General features: G+C 47.1%; 1 protein-coding gene across 2 annotated transcripts in view; it reads left to right on the forward strand.

Annotated features, from left to right (window-relative positions):
* Positions 1-354: 354 nt before the first annotated feature.
* Positions 355-21587, forward strand: part of LOC140133757 (probable acyl-CoA dehydrogenase 6) — a 56372-nt gene continuing 35139 nt past the window's right edge. The window contains exons 1-3 of one of the 2 annotated variants that reach the window (XM_072154331.1): positions 355-599; positions 999-1178; positions 6045-6165. In XM_072154331.1, coding sequence (XP_072010432.1) covers positions 1020-1178; positions 6045-6165 — 280 coding nt within the window. In that variant the 5' untranslated portion in view covers positions 355-599; positions 999-1019. The remainder of the gene's footprint in view (positions 600-998; positions 1179-6044; positions 6166-21587) is intronic. The other variant, XM_072154330.1, reaches the window with a different exon arrangement.

Below are 21587 nucleotides of genomic sequence, written 5' to 3' on the forward strand. Positions count from 1 at the left end.
GCACCGAGCCCCACACACAACCAGCAGGGAGCAGCACCGAGCCCCACACACAACCAGCAGGGAGTAACACTAAGCCCAAAACACAACCAGCAGGGAGCAGCACCAAGCCCCACACACAACCAGCAGGAGCAGCACCGAGGCCCAACACACAGCCAGCCTGGAGCAGCACCGAGCCCAACACACAACCAGCAGGAGCAGCACCAAGCCCCACACACAACCAGCAGGGAGCAGCACCAAGCCCCACACACAACCAGCAGGGAGCAGCACCAAGCCCCACACACAACCAGCAGGGAGCAGCACCAAGCCCAACACACAACATAGGGCCCTATTTACAATTACATTGTCAATATTTGGCACTTAGGACTCTGTTTCCCCTGGGGTCCTCTCTGCTCTCCGCTTGTGCTAATATTCCCCGGGCAGCAGTTGCCAGAGGCTGAGGCTCTGAACCCACATGTCAGTCTGTTACCATTCCCCTCCCCCTCCATAAAGAGCAGCAGCCTGAGTTACAATGTATTGTATGTCAGGGGGCGGTGCAGACGTTGGACACTCCAGGAAGTGGTGCGACCTTCTGCAGTCCGGAGACTTGTTTACTTGCCACAGTGAGTGCAATATAAACTGGACCCTGCTGATGACTAATAAATCCGCTATAATACTGCGCTAGGCGGTATAGTACTAGCTGCACATCACATTGTGGTGACACACTCTCAGCTCTGCTACATGCACATTGTGGTGACACACACTCGGCCTGCTACATGCACATTGTGGTGACACACGCTCAGCTCTGCTACATGCACATTGTGGTGACACACACTCGGCCTGCTACATGCACATTGTGGTGACACAGACTCAGCTCTGCTACATGCACATTGTGGTGCCACACACTCAGCTCTGCTACATGCACATTTTGGTGACACACGCTCAGCTCTGCTACATGCACATTGTGGTTACACAGACTCAGCTCTGCTACATGCACGTGACGTTGTGTCCTTCCTTTGCAGGTCATAGTCCCCGCTGTGGTTATGGCTCTCAGACTCTGCAGCCTCCGGCTTCTCAGGACCAGGCCCGGCTCTTTGTGCCGGCTCCTCTCACTATCAGCCCCGGCGAGCCAAGGGGGAAACCAGACGGCCAGCGCCCTGTACACCCCGGAGCACAGCGCCATCAGGGACTCGCTGAGAAAGGTACCAGATCCAACCTGGACTACGTCATGTGTGCAAAGGCTTTGCCTTACATTCTGCTAAATCACATTTTTTTTTATTTTAGAGTTTTTGGATTTTTTTTTAATTTATGGAATTTTTGGGGGTATTTGGGTTCTCTTAAGTTGAAACATTACCTCCCATTCACACGCTGTAGAGTCCCATTCATGCTAATAAGTCATGTTTCAACTTTGGACAACCCCTTTAATAAAGTTTAGGGGGGAAGGATTCCCAGATCGATAAGCTTGGGGATGACCTTGATAGCTCGGACAACCCCTTTAACATCGGATCAATAAAGGTTCTACTTCCAGCACCTCAGTCAGTCTGGTGACTGAAGAGATACAGCTCCATCCATTGTGCAATGGAGGGTAATGGGGCGGAGCTGAAGTACCATCCCCTGCCACTGCAGAGTGGGGGCGCTGTGTTATTTCCGGTGTTTCCATACACCCTCCAGGACTCCCTACCGCTGCACCATCAGTCACAGGACCCCCTACCGCTGCACCATCAGTCACAGGACCCCCTACCGCTGCACCATCAGTCACAGGACCCCCTACCGCTGCACCATCAGTCACAGGACCCCCGACCGCTGCACCATCAGTCACAGGACCCCCTACCGCTGCACCATCAGTCACAGGACCCCCGACCGCTGCACCATCAGTCACAGGACCCCCGACCGCTGCACCATCAGTTACAGGACCCCCTGACCGCTGCACCCTCAGTCACAGGACCCCCGACCGCTGCACCCTCAGTCACAGGACCCCCGACCGCTGCACCATCAGTCACAGGACCCCCCGACCGCTGCACCATCAGTCACAGGACCCCCCGACCGCTGCACCATCAGTCACAGGACCCCCCGACCGCTGCACCATCAGTCACAGGACCCCCCGACCGCTGCACCATCAGTCACAGGACCCCCCGACCGCTGCACCATCAGTCACAGGACCCCCCGACCGCTGCACCATCAGTCACAGGACCCCCGACCGCTGCACCCTCAGTCACAGGACCCCCTGACCGCTGCACCCTCAGTCACAGGACCCCCTGACCGCTGCACCCTCAGTCACAGGACCCCCCGACCGCTGCACCCTCAGTCACAGGACCCCCCGACCGCTGCACCATCAGTCACAGGACCCCCCGACCGCTGCACCATCAGTCACAGGACCCCCCGACCGCTGCACCATCAGTCACAGGACCCCCGGCCGCTGCCCCATCAGTCACAGGACCCCTGGCCGCTGCGCCATTAGTCACAGGACCCCCGACCGCTGCACCATCAGTCACAGATGCCGCATCCCTGTGCTATGATAAGATTTGTGTTTTTAGGGTACCTCTAAAACTATGGAAGTTTGGTATCTGACTGCCCTAGGTAACACATTCCAGAGAACTGGTGCAGCTCAAGAAAAGTCTGGAAAATTTTAGGGGTTTCTGGGTGCAGTAGCGTCCTCATTCTCTGTCCATATAATTGGGCCAGATTCTGGTGATACAGATGCAGTCCCTGGTACAGCCACACTGGTTCTGGTGCTGTTATACTGAGCTCGCAGTGCTCTAGCGGGCTCCATGACTGTCCTATGCAGGATAATCTCCTTCATATCTGTTTGCAGATGTGACACTTTCGCTGGGGCGCTGTGTACTCGGGGTACGATGTGTACATGGGGTGTGACCACGAGTCGCGGCTTTGAAGTTTATCTTCGGTCTGGAGACTTTTCCATTGTCAGGACATCGTATCCTGCGTCTCCCTACAGAGGAAACTGTAATCATTGCCGGAATAATCATCCCCTCCCCCACATACACCGCAGGGTATAGACACAACGGGGGGGGGGGGGGGGGGGGGACTAGTATGAGTAGTATGAGGCAACTGATGGGTCCATCAACATATCAAATAATGAGGGCTCTGCCCACAAGAGCTTACAATCTAGGAGCATATAGGGGACACGAGGTAATGGTGGCCCCCCATCTTTTATTAAACAAGATGGCACTGAAGCCAGAAAGTGCAAGGGGTGTGGGAGGTAAGTAGAGAGCTTTTTAGGGGAAAATTGTTGGGTAGTGCATTCTAGAAAGCAGGTGCAGCTGCAGTAAAGTCTTAGTGTGGAGTAAAAGGTTTGTGCTTGATAGTTACATTGTATTCTATCAACTGGCATAGGGTTTCATGTCAATACCTAACACTGCTGTGTTCTGTGCTCTCTGCAGCCAGTGTTAGGTATTGTCTCTGGAGAGATGTGTAATCAAACATTTTTGTATGTTGTTAGTAACAGCAGGACTGTGATATCTGGATTTATATTCCAGGATTGTAGCTTCTCCACCTCCTTTGTCCTTACACTGCTGTGATCTGTGCTTTCTGCAGCCAGTGTTGAATATTTTCCCTGGAGAGATGTGTAATCCTACAGTATTGTGTGTTGTTAGTAGCAGCAGAACTGTCAAATATGGATTTATATTCCAGGATTGTAGCCGTCAAGTGCTCTGGGGTTGTCCTCACACTGCTGTGCACTATTCTCTCTGCAGACAGTGCTATTGGCCCTGTAGAGATTTGTTATAATACCTCTGCTTGTGTTGTTAGGAGCAACAGGACTGTGATATGATCACCTCCCGGGACCTCCTAACCCGCGACGCCGAAACTCCCACAAACTTTCCTTCCCCCTAAAACATACTCAATACAAAGTAAATAATTTTAAAGTCTCTTTCCCTAATTAATTGCATGTAATGCTCTATCCCTGGTGGTCTGAGGCGGTGTCTAAAATGAATGAGTAAATCCCTGGTGGTCCAGGGCAGTGATTGGAGATGATGTCTGTATGCCTGGTGATCTAGGGCAGTTACTGACGTTAATGCCTTATTCCTACTCTATGTCAGTGAATCAAATGAATGACTTTATCCCTGGTGGTCCAGGGCAATGACTGAAGGTAATATCTGTATCCCTGGTGGTCTAGTGCAGTGATTGAACATAATGACTTTATCCCTGGTGGTCCAGGGCAATGACTGAAGGTAATATCTGTATCCCTGATGGTCTAGTGCAGTGATTGAACATAATGACTTTATCCCTGGTGGTCCAGGGCAATGACTGAAGGTAATATCTGTATCCCTGGTGGTCTAGTGCAGTGATTGAACATAATGACTTTATCCCTGGTGGTCTAGGGGCAATGACTGAAGGTAATATCTGTATCCCTGGTGGTCTAGTGCAGTGATTGAACATAATGACTTTATCCCTGGTGGTCTAGGGGCAATGACTGAATTAAATGACTTTATCCATGGTGGTCCAGATCACTGAATGAAGGTCACATTTCTGCAATGATTGAACCTAATACATTATCCCTGGTGGTCTAGGGCAGTGACTGCTTTTAATTAATGAATCCCTGGTGGTCTTACATCAATAGGTTGAAGGTAATATCTGTATGTGAAGTACTCCATGTTGTGTGATTCACTTTTACAGGTTCCATGCTTCATCCAGCCCTGACTGCAGGGGGCAGCACTGTGTCATATATGACGTGCACCCCTCTCCCGGGTGCTATATACCTCTGTATAACAATCACTCTATAAATAGGGCAGATGTTCTCCCGAGCGGCAGGCGACTTGTCAAAGGAGACAAGTTGAGGGAAAATATGGAAAATTATGCAAAGTGAATATTCCGTAGGGATTTCTGGAGCGCAGGGATATGGGCCGGCAACTGGTACCGCTCACTATATCCTACATTAACACTTTGTTGTATCAAGACCTACAAATAACACGACATCCTAAATGTCACTTACTAAAGATAAGGGGGAAAGAATCCAAAATGTCTTCATCATTGATGGTTCTGGGGGCGCTATTACTTTTGCATCGGGGAGCCATCGGGCCCAGCAGGACCTTAGAATATTATTTTTAATATTTTTTCATAGATAAATGATTATTTCCTGGTGGAGCTTAGAACCCGAAATCACTCCCATACCCCACACAAGTTGTAGGCAAAATTTTTTGGAAATTTGTGGAAAGTCAACGAAATATATTCCAGTTCTGGTTCCTGGGGGTCCGTCCAATGTGATCACGCAAGTTCAGATCAAATTCTATTAAGAAAAATTCAAAAAGATTCAAAAAGATTTTGCCAGGCTCCTCCCTCTATGGGGGTGGAGCATGACACCATCAGCAGCCGGCCCACCAGGACCACTAGAAGAGTAGAGGGGTCATTAGATTCAACAGAACCATGTAATCCAGTAAGAGGAGATCAGTCATTATACATCAATGGTCTTTTCTGAAACAAAAAAAAGAGGGTTGCTCCTCCCCCTATAAGTGAGGGGCGGGGCATGACACGATCACTGCGGATGTATATGACCGCCCTGAGTAGATGGTGCACCCAGTTCTTCCATCAAGGTTCACATTCTCCCAGTCATCTATTGGTTTAGAGAAAAAGCACATTTTAACATATGCAAATTAGCTTTTCAGTGCACTGGGGGGCGGGTCCTCTTCTACTGATGCACTTCTATATACTGTCATCACTAGCGGCAGAGGTCATCACTAGCCAGCAGGGCCATATATGATGTTTCACATAGAATTATAGTGCAGATAGAGGAAAGCAGGTGCATCCACTGGTGTAGCCCCGCCTCCAGTGCACCAAGAGTCTAGAGAAAAATGGAATTTTCTCAGAAATGACAGATCCGTGGGAAAAAGGAAAGGTAGGACTAGAAAGCCTATGGAGAGCCCCCCACAATGATGGTATTACTATGGGGGTGATTGTGATGTGATATTATCCCTTTAAGATGGGTTGGGATCTCACTGTGGGAGGTCCAATGAGTCCCCGTTCCAGACACTAGAGTGACCCTGTGCTGCTGTTGTTGATTTTGGGGGGAAAAAGTGGGAAATATTAAAATAAAATGTTTACTTCTTAATTTGCAGATAATAGACACCGAGATTAACCCTTATGTGGACCAGTGGGAAAAAGAAGAACAGTTTCCGGCTCATCATGTGTTCAAGATCCTGGGAAAGGCGGGAATGCTGGGAGTCAACAAGCCGCCAGGTAGGTAGCGCTACACAGGGTGGTCACAAATTACAAAACTTACGGTGGGTTATAATATAGGCGATTTGGGCAGTAGCCCGGGGCCCAAGCCATCTAGGGGGCCCAGGACCACCCAAACCACCCACCACATTTTATACTGAGAGGAACCTTCACCAATGAAATTCTTGTACATCTGTTCCTGCTCTCAATACACATGTATACAAGAGCAATTTCAGGACCTTTGAAGGTCCTCCAGAGGTCCTGCAACCACACATTGAAAGCAGCAGAAGGGACACATCCTCCACTCCCCAAGAAGCTGATTCTAGGACCAGATGTAGGAAGTGACTCCAGACTTGTAGGGGCTGTAATATTTATACAGACCAGGGCCGTATACCGTATTTTTTTGGACTATAAGGCGCACAAAATATCCTTTTGATTTTCTCAGAAATCAAAGGTGCGCTTTATAGTCCAATGCACCTTATATATGAACCGTACTTACAGACAACAGCTGCCTTGAACTGTGCACAGGTCTGCCACCTGCTGGCCATTCATCCTTATAATCAGGTGCGCCTTATAATCCGGTGCGCCTTATATATGAACCGTACTGACAGACAACAGCTGCCTTGAGCTGTGCACAGGTCTGCCACCTGCTGGTCATTCATCCTTATAATCAGGTGCACCTTATAATCCGGTGCTCCTTATATATGAACCGTACTGACAGACAACAGCTGCCTTGAACTGTGCACAGGTCTGCCACCTGCTGGTCATTCATCCTTATAATCAGGTGCGCCTTATAATCCGGTGCGCCTTATATATGAACCGTACTGACAGACAACAGCTGCCTTGAACTGTGCACAGGTCTGCCACCTGCTGGTCATTCATCCTTATAATCAGGTGCGCCTTATAATCCGGTGCGCCTTATATATGAACCGTACTGACAGACAACAGCTGCCTTGAACTGTGCACAGGTCTGCCACCTGCTGGTCATTCATCCTTATAATCAGGTGCGCCTTATAATCCGGTGCGCCTTATATATGAATCGTACTGACAGACAACAGCTGCCTTGAACTGTGCACAGGTCTGCCACCTGCTGGTCATTCATCCTTATAATCAGGTGCGCCTTATAATCCGGTGCTCCTTATATATGAACCTAGACTTTTTACCGGCATTAATTGATGGTGCACCTTATAATCCGGTGCACCTTATAGTCCGAACAATACGTTGTATCCGGGTTGGTTTGGCGCTGAGTCAGACCTCACAGTTTTCTTGTCCTATACATGGAGAATATTCCGTATAACCGCAGGGTGCTGCCTGGGAATGTCCTCCGGGTTATCACATGCCGTGGACTGGGGAACATGGATTTTGTGCACTATGGATGATCCGGACTATGGATGATAGGAACCAGATGGGACAGAAAGTTCCATGAAATACAAATGTTCCTGGAGGTTCAGAGAAATGTGTTTATTGTGTGATGAGTCTCCAGCGCTGCAGCAACCGCAGAAATATCCGGCTCACAAATCCAGTTACATCCCACAGCGCAGGAGGGAAAACGCTGACGGAGCGAAGATTACAGGACAAAGAGGATTAGACTGAGCGCAACGCGATGAGGAGCGACTAACCTAGTTATCTGCCCGGACACATATCTATTCATCTATCCAAACATTCCTCCATCTCTATATCTTGTCATATCTAATGCACATCTATTTATCTATCTATCTATCTATCTATCTATCTATCTCATATCTATCTCTATCTATCTATCTATCTATCTATCTATCTAGTATTTACCTGGGAGGGAGGCATGTAGCAAAACTGACTCTGTGTTATAAGTGAGTTAGCAGAGCTGAGAGTGTCATTGTGTTTTATATGTATCTCATCTATATATCTATCTATCGCATATCTATCTATCTATCTATCTATCTCCTATCTATCTCATATCTATCTATCTCATATCTATCTATCTCATATCTATCTATCTCATATCTATCTATCTCATATCTATCTATCTCATATCTATCTATCTCATATCTATCTATCTATCTCATATCTATCTATCTATCTCATATCTATCTATCTCATATCTATCTCATATCTATCTCATATCTATCTATCTCATATCTATCTATCCATCTCATATCTGTCTCATATCTATCTATCCATCTCATATCTGTCTCATATCTATCTATCCATCTCATATCTGTCTCATATCTATCTATCCATCTCATATCTGTCTCATATCTATCTATCCATCTCATATCTGTCTCATATCTATCTATCCATCTCATATCTGTCTCATATCTATCTATCTCTCTCACACTTACATGACACATAGCTCCTTGGGCTGACATTACATTGTATCTGTCCTGTGGATGTGATGGATACATTGTCAGTAGTTGGGGCCACGCACCTCCATCTCCCTCTCATACCCTGGATGTTCTCCCTCCTCTGTGTGTGGCGGGGTGATGTCTTATCTGAGCGGCAGACGTGTCAGGCTGGTATCTAGAACATATACAGTAGATATGTATAAGATGTATGATGGCTCCTGGGGATTCCTCGGATATCAGCACAGCCGCGTCTGCTCAATGTAAAAACCTCTGAATTACTCCAGACGCCAAGAATTACTCGGGTCACTGTGGCTTATTTCTTCCTACGTTGTGCCTAGTGCAACACCCCTGGCAATACATGGGCAGAGGAGTGCTTGCAAATAAGGCCCTCTACCTGTAGGACCCCTCTAGGGGAGTCTGATCAACTCACCTTTAGGGTAATGCTGTCCATTAAGGTAATTAGCAGCTGTAGATTCTGCCTGTACAGGCAAGGGTTAAGATTTCTAAAGTTATTGTCCAATTGTATTCCATCATGTGAACTGGAGTGTGATTGGAGGGTGACCCACCACCTGACCAGGATTTAACAAAACCCCTGGACAGGAAGGGGCAAGAGTCCTCTTAGGACCAGGCTCTCACGACATGAGGAGCTCTTAGGCCCCAGCTCCTGACACAGGAGCACATCTTGAAACCCAGCTCTCTTACCACAGGCCTTCTAGGCCCCAGCTCTCCCATAGAGCACATCATCTGTCAGTGACCAGAGAGATAGTGTGACGCACACCTGCAGTGCCACACATAGAACTAACACCCAGGACAAGCTGCAGCATCCAATACTGGACACAGCTACCTCCCAGCCTGCACCTACTACGAGGCTGGTGATCCAACTCCTGAGGATCACTCTCCATGACCACTCCAGTAATCCAAAATCCTGCTGTAATCCGGAATCTGTAACCAGATCGTTTGGCTCGTTTCCTGCAGTTGTTCAATAAAGAACCATGAGTTACTTTTGCACAACGTTGCCTCCGTCTATTCCCTGGATACAGCTGTATCACCAACACAGGCTTCCCCATCCATCACCCAGGGACCTATCTTACAGACACTCAGGGGTTGCCCCAGGGAGAACCAGTTTATCAGCCTCTCCCTCCATATCATTTCTTGCACATACCACCTGCTGGAGACCTGCAGCCCTCCAGTCCCCATACCAAGCGCCGTCACCACAGCGTGCTTAGGCCTCAACCGCCAGCCACTCCGGTATTCTGGGCCCCGGCTGCCTCCAGGCCCCAAGAGAAAAAGGCCAGGCCCCGGTGGGCGATGTTGCACTAGTATACATCTATTGTGCCATAGTTAGATTTTGACCAATGAAAATATCTAGAGAATTGCTTTTAAGTAGATCAGAGCGCCCTCTAATAACATTTACTAGAGACATTGGGGCACATTTACTTAGCCGTCCCGTTGACGCCGCCGATCTGGAATGTCCGTCGAGGATTCGGAGCTGCGCCCGTTATCCTGCATGTGTCGCTTCCCCGCTCAGGTCCCCGGAGTTCACCTTCTTCTTCCGGGTGCATGTAAGTGCGTTGTCTTGCGACACAATTTGGTTTTTAAATTCTGCAGGTTGTCCGACGTCCACGCCCCGCGATTTGTGTCGCATGCAAGCCGGCGCCGATGTGCCACAATCCGTTCGCGTGCGCCAAAAACCCGGGGCAATTCAGGGCAAATCGGAAAGAAATCGCGAAACCCGGCGGAAATGCCTCCCACGGACCCTTAGTAAATGTGTAAATGTAAATATACTCAGGATGACAAAATAACACATTCTCTAATTCACTGTTATTAACAAAAATGCAGCATTTCAAAGATAGGTTGGAATTATGTCTCTATAAGTCTTAGTGTATACAATTTTGGTTGTTCTTGCATAGGACCATAAATCTTTTGATTATAGTTGGATTCCTGTCATGAATAGCTTCTCTTATCTGCACACTGCATGCTCTCTGACTCCTGCACCCACTTCCCACATTACCAGCTCAGACACAGGCACTTCCTCCCAGCAAGCAGCTTGTAGAGACTTGCTCTAGAAGCAAGATAAGGTCTTTACCTGGGAGGGAGGCATGTAGCAAAACTGACTGTGTTATAAGTGAGTTAGCTGAGCTGAGAGTGTCATTGTGTTTTATATGTATCTCATGGATCTCATCATCTCTGATCTCATCTCTCTTTTTCTATGTGTCAGATAGTAGTGAATGTTCAGAAGCTAAAGTGTAGATAAACCCTGCACCCTGATAATCTAAGCACATCGTCAGCACACAGCATCTCATAGCACAGAGGAATCGTGAAGTGTCTGTTTAGAGCTTCCCCGCCCACACTCTGGAATAATGACCATCACTCAGTGATAAGGGCTAAAACAGCAATAAAAATTAGTAAAATTGTAAAGTAAGGGGTTACAAATGATCTTTAATGTGTAAACATCACTAGGGGCTTAAAATTTGAGAACTTTCTTTCATGGGCAAAACCCTTTAAGTCCCGGATTTGGTTGCGTCACACTCGACCCAAACGGAATGGCAATATGTCCTTTGCCAATTACAGACATGGCTAGTAGGAAGGGGCATCAATTTGCCGGATTGCCCGCACGACTGCCAATCCAGCAATGTGTCCTGGACGCACCTGAACCCCAGACCCGAACTTAAAAAGCAATCCGGCTCTATTTTCTGAAATCCATGGTCCATTAGTCTGACCCTGAATTGATCTGACTCTGAACTGTCGCAGCCTGCCCTGACCTTAGGCTTGTACATGGACTTCTGCCTGACTGCTTCCTGCCCTGACCCCAGCCTATCTCTGACTATTCCTTTCCTGACTGTCTTGTGCTTCACACGGGTCACTCCTAACTTGTAACCCACCAGTATTAGGACTATTATGAGAGATTGCTGCCTATTGATCCATTTCCAGCAATAACCAGACTCCAGTATAGGTGTGAAAGAGTGAAAACAGACAGAGTCACCTGGTTAATGCCCCGGGTCTTGTGGCACGGTGGGTTCACATCCCACTGGTCATTACACATTACATAACCCTGTTCTTATTCGAAAGGAAGTTACAAAACAAAAACTTTACGACCCATTCTGGTTCTGAGGAACTTTACAAAACTTTGATTCATCATTTTCCTTGTTTCCTGCTTATAATTTAGTAAGCAGGAAAACTATTGATGCGTCGTCTTCTCATCCCACACAGACGCCTAGAGGTGTTCTACATAAATACTTAGGTTTGAAGAACTCCTGTGGCTTCTTCTCAAAAAGTTAACGTCAGGAAGATTGATGTGTGTACAGTTAGGCCGCCCCCACAGGCTGCACCTTAGTGATTTGCTATTTTTTTTTGTTTTATACACACTTTTTACTGTTAGGATAAACTTTTTAAATATATCGGAATTTGGAATTCCCTTTAGAAACTCTTTTAAGGGGAATTTTAAAAAAAACTAAAAATATAAAGTATAAATTGGTTGACTCATTGGGGGTCATTTACTAAGGGGCCGAATCACGTTTTTACGGCGGGTTACTTGAATTTTTCCATTTTGCGACGATTTTTCCCTGAATTGCCCCGGGTTTTTGGCGCACACGATCGGATTGTGGAGCATCGGCACCGGCATGCACGTGACGGAAATCGGGGGGCGTGGCGAACGAAAACCCAACGGATTCGGAAAAACCGCCGCATTAAAGAAAAAAAAGTGTCGCTGACACCCAGCAATGGATCGTGGACTCCGGCGGGCCTCAGCGGACTTCAGCGCAGCAGCAACACCTGGTGGACGTCGGAGGAACTGCCTTAGTGAATCGCCGGAAGACCCGAATCCACCGCAGAGAACGCGCCGCTGGATAGCGAATGGACCGGGTAAGTAAATCTGCCCCATTGAATCTATTCATTGTCATTGGATATCTCCTTAAGAAATTTACACCAAATAAATGCTGACACCCCCCCCCCCCCACCAAAGCCCAGAATGACTATTAACCAAGACAATCCCCAGCCCATGAGCAAATACAGACCCCAAACCAGACTTCCTAGAGAAATACAAACCTCTGTCCAGATGCCCTTAAAAAAAAGGACCCCAACTCTAACCCCCTACATAAAAAACAAACCCCCATTGAACCTCCTATACAACCCAGACTGGATCATATAAACAAACTCAAATCCCCACCAGACCCCCAAGATAAATGTAACCCCCTTCCCCCGCAGACTGATTGTAGAATTTACTGCTTAGGCAAATATAGACCCCAGACCAAACTGTGTGGATAAAAACAAACCCTGGTCTATTCTTCCTAAACAAATGAGGACCCTAGACCAGACTCCCTAAATAAATACAAACCTCAGACTGGACCCATCATCAAAGTACAGACCTCAGGCTTAACTGACTCCAAAACTAATGACCCAAAACTCTTAGATAAATACGAACCCCCAGACCAAATCCCTGAAACAAGTACAGTCTCCAAATTAGACCACACTAACAGATACAAACCCCCAGGTCAGAGTCTATGAACAAATTCAGACAGCAGATCCACAAGATTATAAAAACAAAACCCAGACTGGATCCTCAAAAAGTAGAACGGACCTTAGACTTGACTAAACATGTGAATATAGACTCCAGGCCCCCTAGATAAAAGCAGATCAGACTCGGCAGTCATTCACCTCTTCCCATTCCTCAATGCGACACCAAACAACGTCCTGATGCCAGACCCTGCACTAGGACAACCCTCCAGCCGTGCACCATGCACCCTCCAGCCGTGCACCATGCACCCTCCAGCCGTGCACCAGGCACCCTCCAGCCGTGCACCATGCACCCTCCAGCCGTGCTCCATGCACCCTCCAGCCGTGCTCCATGCACCCTCCAGCCGTGCTCCATGCACCCTCCAGCCGTGCACCATGCACCCTCCAGCCGTGCACCATGCACCCTCCAGCCGTGGACCATGCACCCTCCAGCCATGGACCATGCACCCTCCAGCCGTGCACCATGCACCCTCCAGCCGTGCACCATGCACCCTCCAGCCGTGCACCATGCACCCTCCAGCCGTGCACCATGCACCCTCCAGCCGTGCACCATGCACCCTCCAGCCGTGCACCATGCACCCTCCAGCCGTGCACCATGAGGATGTCCCGAAGAGTAAAGAAATCTGCAGGAACATGGACAGGTGAGTGTCATGTCAGGTTACTATACTTGGAAGATGTATCTATACTCCAGGACATGTTCCCTTTTTCCAGGAACCTATTATACGTTCCGGTAAGGTTGGCAATCAATGTGTGATCTTACCTGAGGTATCAACATTCCAGGAATGAGTCATTTACTTCCTGCTAAATTGCAGGTCAAGGACCTCTTATTTTATAGAACGGCTATATTTACCTATCACAATTCCACCGTTGTGGTTCAGGTAAATCAACATAACTATCACTCTCTACAGCAAATCCCCCTATTTTCTAGTAAGGGATATGTAGCCAATCGGTTACTGGACCACCAGGGATAATGAGAGTACCCACTTCACTGCCCTAGACCACCAAGAATTGGGACTGTATCCACTTCTCTGTCCTAGACTATCAGGAACCATGACGGTAATCACTTATACGCCCTTGAGCATGAGTATCTGAGAGACTTGCCTTAGAGTAACCACTTCTCTGCTCTAGACGTCCAGAAATTGGAACTATGAGAGTAACTACTTCTTTGTCCTAGACCACGAGGAACCACGGCAATGACCACATATCTGCCCTAGAACACAAGGAATTGTGAGACTAACCTCTTCTCTGGCCGAGACCAAAAGGGATAATGAGAGTAACCACTTTCTGCCCTAGACCACCATGAATGATGACTGCAACCACTTCTCTACTCTAGACTTCTAGGAATACAGACCTTACACCCTTCTCTGCCCTAGACCACCATGAATGATGACTGCAGCCACTTCTCTATTCTAGACCTCTAGGAATACAGACCTTACACCCTTCTCTGCCCTAGTCCACCATGAATGATGACTGCAACCACTTCTCTACTCTAGACCTCTAGGAATACAGACCTTACACCCTTCTCTGCCCTAGACCACCATGAATGATGACTGCAACCACTTCTCTACTCTAGACCTCTAGGAATATAGACCTTACATCCTTATCTGCCCTAGACCACCATGAATGATGACTGCAACCACTTCTCTACTCTAGACCTCTAGGAATACAGACCTTACATCCTTCTCTGCCCTAGACCACCATGAATGATGACTGCAACCACTTCTCTACTCTAGACCTCTAGGAATACAGACCTTACACCCTTCTCTGCCCTAGACCACCATGAATGATGACTGCAACCACTTCTCTACTCTAGACCTCTAGGAATACAGACCTTACATCCTTCTCTGCCCTAGACCATCATGAATGATGACTGCAACCACTTCTCTACTCTAGACCTCTAGGAATATAGACCATACACCCTTCTCTGCCCTAGACCACCATGGATGATGACTGCAACCACTTCTCTACTCTAGACCTCTAGGAATACAGACCTTACTCCCTTCTCTGCCCTAGACCACCATGAATGATGACTGCAACCACTTGTCCACTCTAGACCTCTAGGAATACAGACCTTACACCCTTCTCTGCCCTAGACCACCATGAATGATGACTGCAACCACTTCTCTACTCTAGACCTCTAGGAATACAGTCCTTACACCCTTCTCTGCCCTAGACCACCGTGAATGATGACTGCAATCACTTCTCTACTCTAGACCTCTAGTAATACAGACCTTACACCCTTCTCTGCCCTAGACCACCATGAATGATGACTGCAACCACTTGTCCACTCTAGACCTCTAGGAATACAGACCTTACACCCTTCTCTGCCCTAGACCACCATGAATGATGACTGCAACCACTTCTCTACTCTAGACTTCTAGGAATACAGACCTTACACCCTTCTCTGCCCTAGACCACCATGAATGATGACTGCAGCCACTTCTCTATTCTAGACCTCTAGGAATACAGACCTTACACCCTTCTCTGCCCTAGACCACCATGAATGATGACTGCAGCCACTTCTCTATTCTAGACCTCTAGGAATACAGACCTTACACCCTTCTCTGCCCTAGTCCACCATGAATGATGACTGCAACCACTTCTCTACTCTAGACCTCTAGGAATACAGACCTTACACCCTTCTCTGCCCTAGACCACCATGAATGATGACTGCAACCACTTCTCTACTCTAGACCTCTAGGAATATAGACCTTACATCCTTATCTGCCCTAGACCACCATGAATGATGACTGCAACCACTTCTCTACTCTAGACCTCTAGGAATACAGACCTTACATCCTTCTCTGCCCTAGACCACCATGAATGATGACTGCAACCACTTCTCTACTCTAGACCTCTAGGAATACAGACCTTACACCCTTCTCTGCCCTAGACCACCATGAATGATGACTGCAACCACTTCTCTACTCTAGACCTCTAGGAATACAGACCTTACATCCTTCTCTGCCCTAGACCATCATGAATGATGACTGCAACCACTTCTCTACTCTAGACCTCTAGGAATATAGACCATACACCCTTCTCTGCCCTAGACCACCATGGATGATGACTGCAACCACTTCTCTACTCTAGACCTCTAGGAATACAGACCTTACTCCCTTCTCTGCCCTAGACCACCATGAATGATGACTGCAACCACTTGTCCACTCTAGACCTCTAGGAATACAGACCTTACACCCTTCTCTGCCCTAGACCACCATGAATGATGACTGCAACCACTTCTCTACTCTAGACCTCTAGGAATACAGTCCTTACACCCTTCTCTGCCCTAGACCACCGTGAATGATGACTGCAATCACTTCTCTACTCTAGACCTCTAGTAATACAGACCTTACACCCTTCTCTGCCCTAGACCACCATGAATGATGACTGCAACCACTTGTCCACTCTAGACCTCTAGTAATACAGACCTTACACCCTTCTCTGCCCTAGACCACCATGAATGATGAGTGCAACCACTTCTCTACTCTAGACCTCTAGGAATACAGACCTTACACCCTTCTCTGCCCTAGACCACCGTGAATGATGACTGCAACCACTTCTCTACTCTAGACCCCTAGGAATACAGTCCTTACACCCTTCTCTGCCCTAGACCACCGTGAATGATGACTGCAATCACTTCTCTACTCTAGACCTCTAGTAATACAGACCTTACACCCTTCTCTGCCCTAGACCACCATGAATGATGACTGCAACCACTTCTCCATTCTAGACCTCTAGGAATACAGACCTTACACCCTTCTCTGCCCTAGACCACCATGAATGATGACTGCAACCACTTCTCTACTCTAGACCTCTAGGAATATAGTCCTTACATTCTTCTCTGCCCTAGACCACCGTGAATGATGACTGCAACCACTTCTCTACTCTAGACCTCTAGGAATATAGACCTTACTCCCTTCTCTGCCCTAGACCACCATGAATGATGACTGCAACCACTTCTCTACTCTAGACCTCTAGGAATACAGTCCTTACACCCTTCTCTGCCCTAGACCACCGTGAATGATGACTGCAGCCACTTCTCTACTCTAGACCTCTAGGAATACAGACCTTACACCATTCTCTGCCCTAGACCACCGTGAATGATGACTGCAGCCACTTCTCTACTCTAGACCTCTAGGAATACAGACCTTACACCATTCTCTGCCCTAGACCACCATGAATGATGACTGCAGCCACTTCTCCACTCTAGACCTCTAGGAATACAGACCTTACATCCTTCTCTGCCCTAGACCATCATGAATGATGACTGCAACCACTTCTCTACTCTAGACCTCTAGGAATATAGACCATACACCCTTCTCTGCGCTAGACCACCATGGATGATGACTGCAACCACTTCTCTACTCTAGACCTCTAGGAATACAGACCTTACTCCCTTCTCTGCCCTAGACCACCATGAATGATGACTGCAACCACTTCTCTACTCTAGACCTCTAGGAATACAGACCTTACACCCTTCTCTGCCCTAGACCACCATGAATGATGACTGCAACCACTTCTCTACTCTAGACCTCTAGGAATACAGTCCTTACACCCTTCTCTGCCCTAGACCACCGTGAATGATGACTGCAATCACTTCTCTACTCTAGACCTCTAGTAATACAGACCTTACACCCTTCTCTGCCCTAGACCACCATGAATGATGACTGCAACCACTTCTCTACTCTAGACCTCTAGGAATACAGACCTTACACCCTTCTCTGCCCTAGACCACCATGAATGATGACTGCAACCACTTCTCTACTCTAGACCTCTAGGAATACAGACCTTACACCCTTCTCTGCCCTAAACCACCATGAATGATGACTGCAACCACTTCTCTACTCTAGACCTCTAGGAATACAGTCCTTACACCCTTCTCTGCCCTAGACCACCATGAATGATGACTGCAACCACTTCTCTACTCTAGACCTCTAGGAATACAGTCCTTACACCCTTCTCTGCCCTAGACCACCGTGAATGATGACTGCAACCACTTCTCTACTCTAGACCTCTAGGAATACAGACTTTACACCATTTTCTGCCCTAGTCCACCATGAATGATGACTGCAACCACTTCTCCATTCTAGACCTACTCTAGACCTCTAGGAATACAGACCTTACTCCCTTCTCTGCCATAGACCTCCTTAGATGTAAATATCTTGTTAATGTATTTTTTTGTAGAATCTATAAGACTATTTATCTGAATTTTATATAAACTATTTACCTGGATGCCAGCCTGGAAGTTGTGTGGTTAATCTTCGACCCCCTTCCGGCAGAGAGGGAACACGTCCATAACTCTCCTGCTTTAAAAAGCAAACAACTCATCTTGTAAATAATTGAACCCTCTTGTTACCTGTGTACGTGGAATGGGTATTTAGTGAACATCCCAACAACTGCTTCATTCCATTGAGATGCCTCCAGGCTATGAACATTCAGCGCCAAGACATCTTCAGACTGGGCTACAACTACTTGATGAAAGCTTCAAGATGAGTCATTATTCGAAGCAATGTATTAGTTGTGAGTGCTGACAGATCCATGGTGGCAGAGGTCCAGAGCGTCACCTGTGAGACATAGTAAAATTACACCATGACTGAACCATGCCGCAGTCTAGACCATCGAATATACTACAAGGTCACCGTATAAGGAGACAACCACCAGGGTGGCTACAATGGTAAATTATTCATTAGGTTCAGTATTTTTAATATTTTTCTAAAAACTTTTGTCTTTTGTAGAGATGAACAAATAGATTTGAGTCAACTTCATCACTAGCTGTACCAAATTTTTTTTAAGATTTTGGCAAACTGGTGAAAACCCATAAACCAGGACAAGTGAGACATCCAGGGCCCCGACTGGAGTTTGACTGATGGTAGATGTCCAGCAGGACTTGCTCGCTGTAACAGTACCTCCTGCTCCTGGCCAGCAGAGCCCCGCTATCCCAACCCCCTTCCCTTTGGCATCACCGGCCGTCACCTAGCTCCACTGGTCAGACTGCCACGCCTGTGTTGACATCTTCCTCAATTCGTGCTAGTAGCTTGAGGAGACACTGGCCACAGACTTCTGGACAAATTTCTGCCTGGCTCTATTCACAAGTGTTCTGATTGTAGACTCTGATTATCTTCCGTTTTTTTACTTGTAGCCTGAACCTCTGAATTTCTTTTTGGGTATTGATTCTGTAATTTATGCTTTCGCAGTCGCTGACCTGTTTTTTGTTTGTTTGTCTTGTTTTGCGTCTGCGCAAAGAGCTCGTAAGAGATTGTCTGTAAGTTGTCCTGTGTCACTAGGACATGTTGAGGCAATAGGCAGTAATCAGTTTTGGGGCTAAGTTTAGGGCTCACTGTCCTCTCCACCTTCTGGAGTCCCAGTCTTCCTTACAATGACTTTCTGAAACAATCCACCTGGTGTGGCCTCCCATGGCCGGAGGTGTAAAGTCCTGGGACATGTCTTTTTCGCAGTCTTGTCATATCACTTTGACATGTGGTTTGTTTTCAACAATCCTTGAAAACCTAATTGTGTCGTACAACATTATCTAAGGTTATTGGACTGAAATGACCCAAGAGGATCACATGCACAACAAAAAAACGCTCGATTTCAGATTTAGACAAGTCACAGACGTGAGAACTGAATTACAATCTAAACCCAACTACTTAGGCAGAACAGACAATGACTATTGACTAATCTGGTCCATTGTGATTGGCTTAAAGGCCTTTGTTATCCTTCCTTCTAAAATCAACTTTTACAATTATGCTAATGTGTCAGAAGTGCTCTGTGGGATGTTACCAGAGCCTTTTTGCACTGCTTTTGCTCTGTGCTGGAGCATGTCTCACCCCTCACCCTGCTCCCTCAGCACTTCCCCCTCCTATCGCTTGCTGTTATCTCAAGGCAGCAGGGAGTTCTAGTACACAATGGAAGAGGGAAGTGCTCCTACAGCTACAAAACAGGGGGGCTCTGGTAACACACCCAGAATCCCTTCTGGTTCATTAACCTAATTTGATGACAGACAGATGGAGGCCACAGGTCACATATATAAGAAGATTCCACAGTCCCGGTGCCTGGATCTATGAGTAATGTCCCTGGTTTATCAGGATGGGTTTTGATGGTAGATTTCCTTTGGGGCTCTGTTTAGGAGGACATCTTGGCTATTGGTACCACCTTTTATAGTGACAGAAGATCTACCCTGTACACCCTCAACACATAACAACCCCCTCAATGCACAAAAATGGACCATGTGCCGGACCAAAATTATTCACATAAATTAGAAAAATAAGGTATTACATTTTTATTTAGTTTGGTTAGAATTAGAGATGAGCGAACATACTCGTCCGAGCTTGATGCTCGATCGAGCATTAGCGTACTCGTAACTGCTCGTTGCTCGGACGAGTATTTCGCCCGCTCGAGAAAATGGCAGCTCCCGCCGTTTTGCTTTTTGGCGGCCAGAAACAGAGCCAATCACAAGCCAGGAGACTCTGCACTCCACCCAGCATGACGTGGTACCCTTACACGTAGATAGCAGTGGTTGGCTGGCCAGATCAGGTGACCCTGGGATAGACTAGCCGCTGCCCGCGCTGCTCGGATCATTCTCTGTCTGGATGCCGCTAGGGAGAGAGCTGCTGCTGGTCAGGGAAAGCGTTAGGGTGTTCTATTAGCTTACTGTTAGGCAGGAGTGATTCTACAAGAACCCAACAGCCCTTCTTAGGGCTACAATAATGTTATACTTTTTTTTTTTGTTTGCTTGTGGCTGGGCTTGCTGGCACTAGTAGTGCAGCTAGTACCATATTGTGAGGAATTAGCAGGGGGACTTGCTACCGTTGTGTTTAGCTCTTAGTGACACACATATCCACCTCAAACACCAAAGTGGGACAATTTATTAGGGGTTTGATTTCAATTAGGCACAGTCTGCCAGTTTCTTTTTATTTTACGTTTATTTTTTTCATAACTCAGCGTCATCTCATCTGGCATAGTAGTGTGCTTTCATACTTGGCTAGAAAATAGCCATAGGAGAATCCAAACGGCTTACTTACTCCTACAGTAGCGTTATATATATTTGATTTCTGGTTGATCTGCTGGTGGCTGTAGTTGCTGCAGTGCATCTACTAGCAAATTGTGAGCAATTTGGAGTGAGACTTGCGACCGCTGTGCTTAGCGCTTAGTGACGCACATATCCATCGCAAAGACCGAAGTGGGAAAATTTATTAGGGCCCGGGGTTGTATTTCAATTAGGCACAGTCTGCCATTTCCTTTTTTATTTTACGTTTATTTTTTACAGCGTCATCTCATCTGGCATAGCAGTGTGCTTTAATACTTGGCTAGAAAATAGCCATAGCAATAGGATAGCATCGTTTGGTTTTAAAAACTAAAAAACACACACAAAAAAAAAAACCACAAAAAAAAGTAAAAAAAAAAATTAAAGTTATAACTCTCATTTTCAAAATGTTTAACCCGAGGGCTAGGGGTAGAGGACGAGGGCGGGGACGTGGGCGTCCAACTACTGCAGGGGTCAGAGGCCGTGGTCCTGGGCGGGGTGAGACACCACCTGCTTATGAGGGAGCAGGGGAACTCCGCAGAGCTACACTCCCTAGGTTCATGTCTGAAGTTACTGGGACT

This window comes from Engystomops pustulosus, chromosome 5 (genome assembly GCF_040894005.1).
Source record: "Engystomops pustulosus chromosome 5, aEngPut4.maternal, whole genome shotgun sequence".
In the NCBI taxonomy this organism is placed as follows: Eukaryota; Metazoa; Chordata; class Amphibia; order Anura; family Leptodactylidae; genus Engystomops; species Engystomops pustulosus.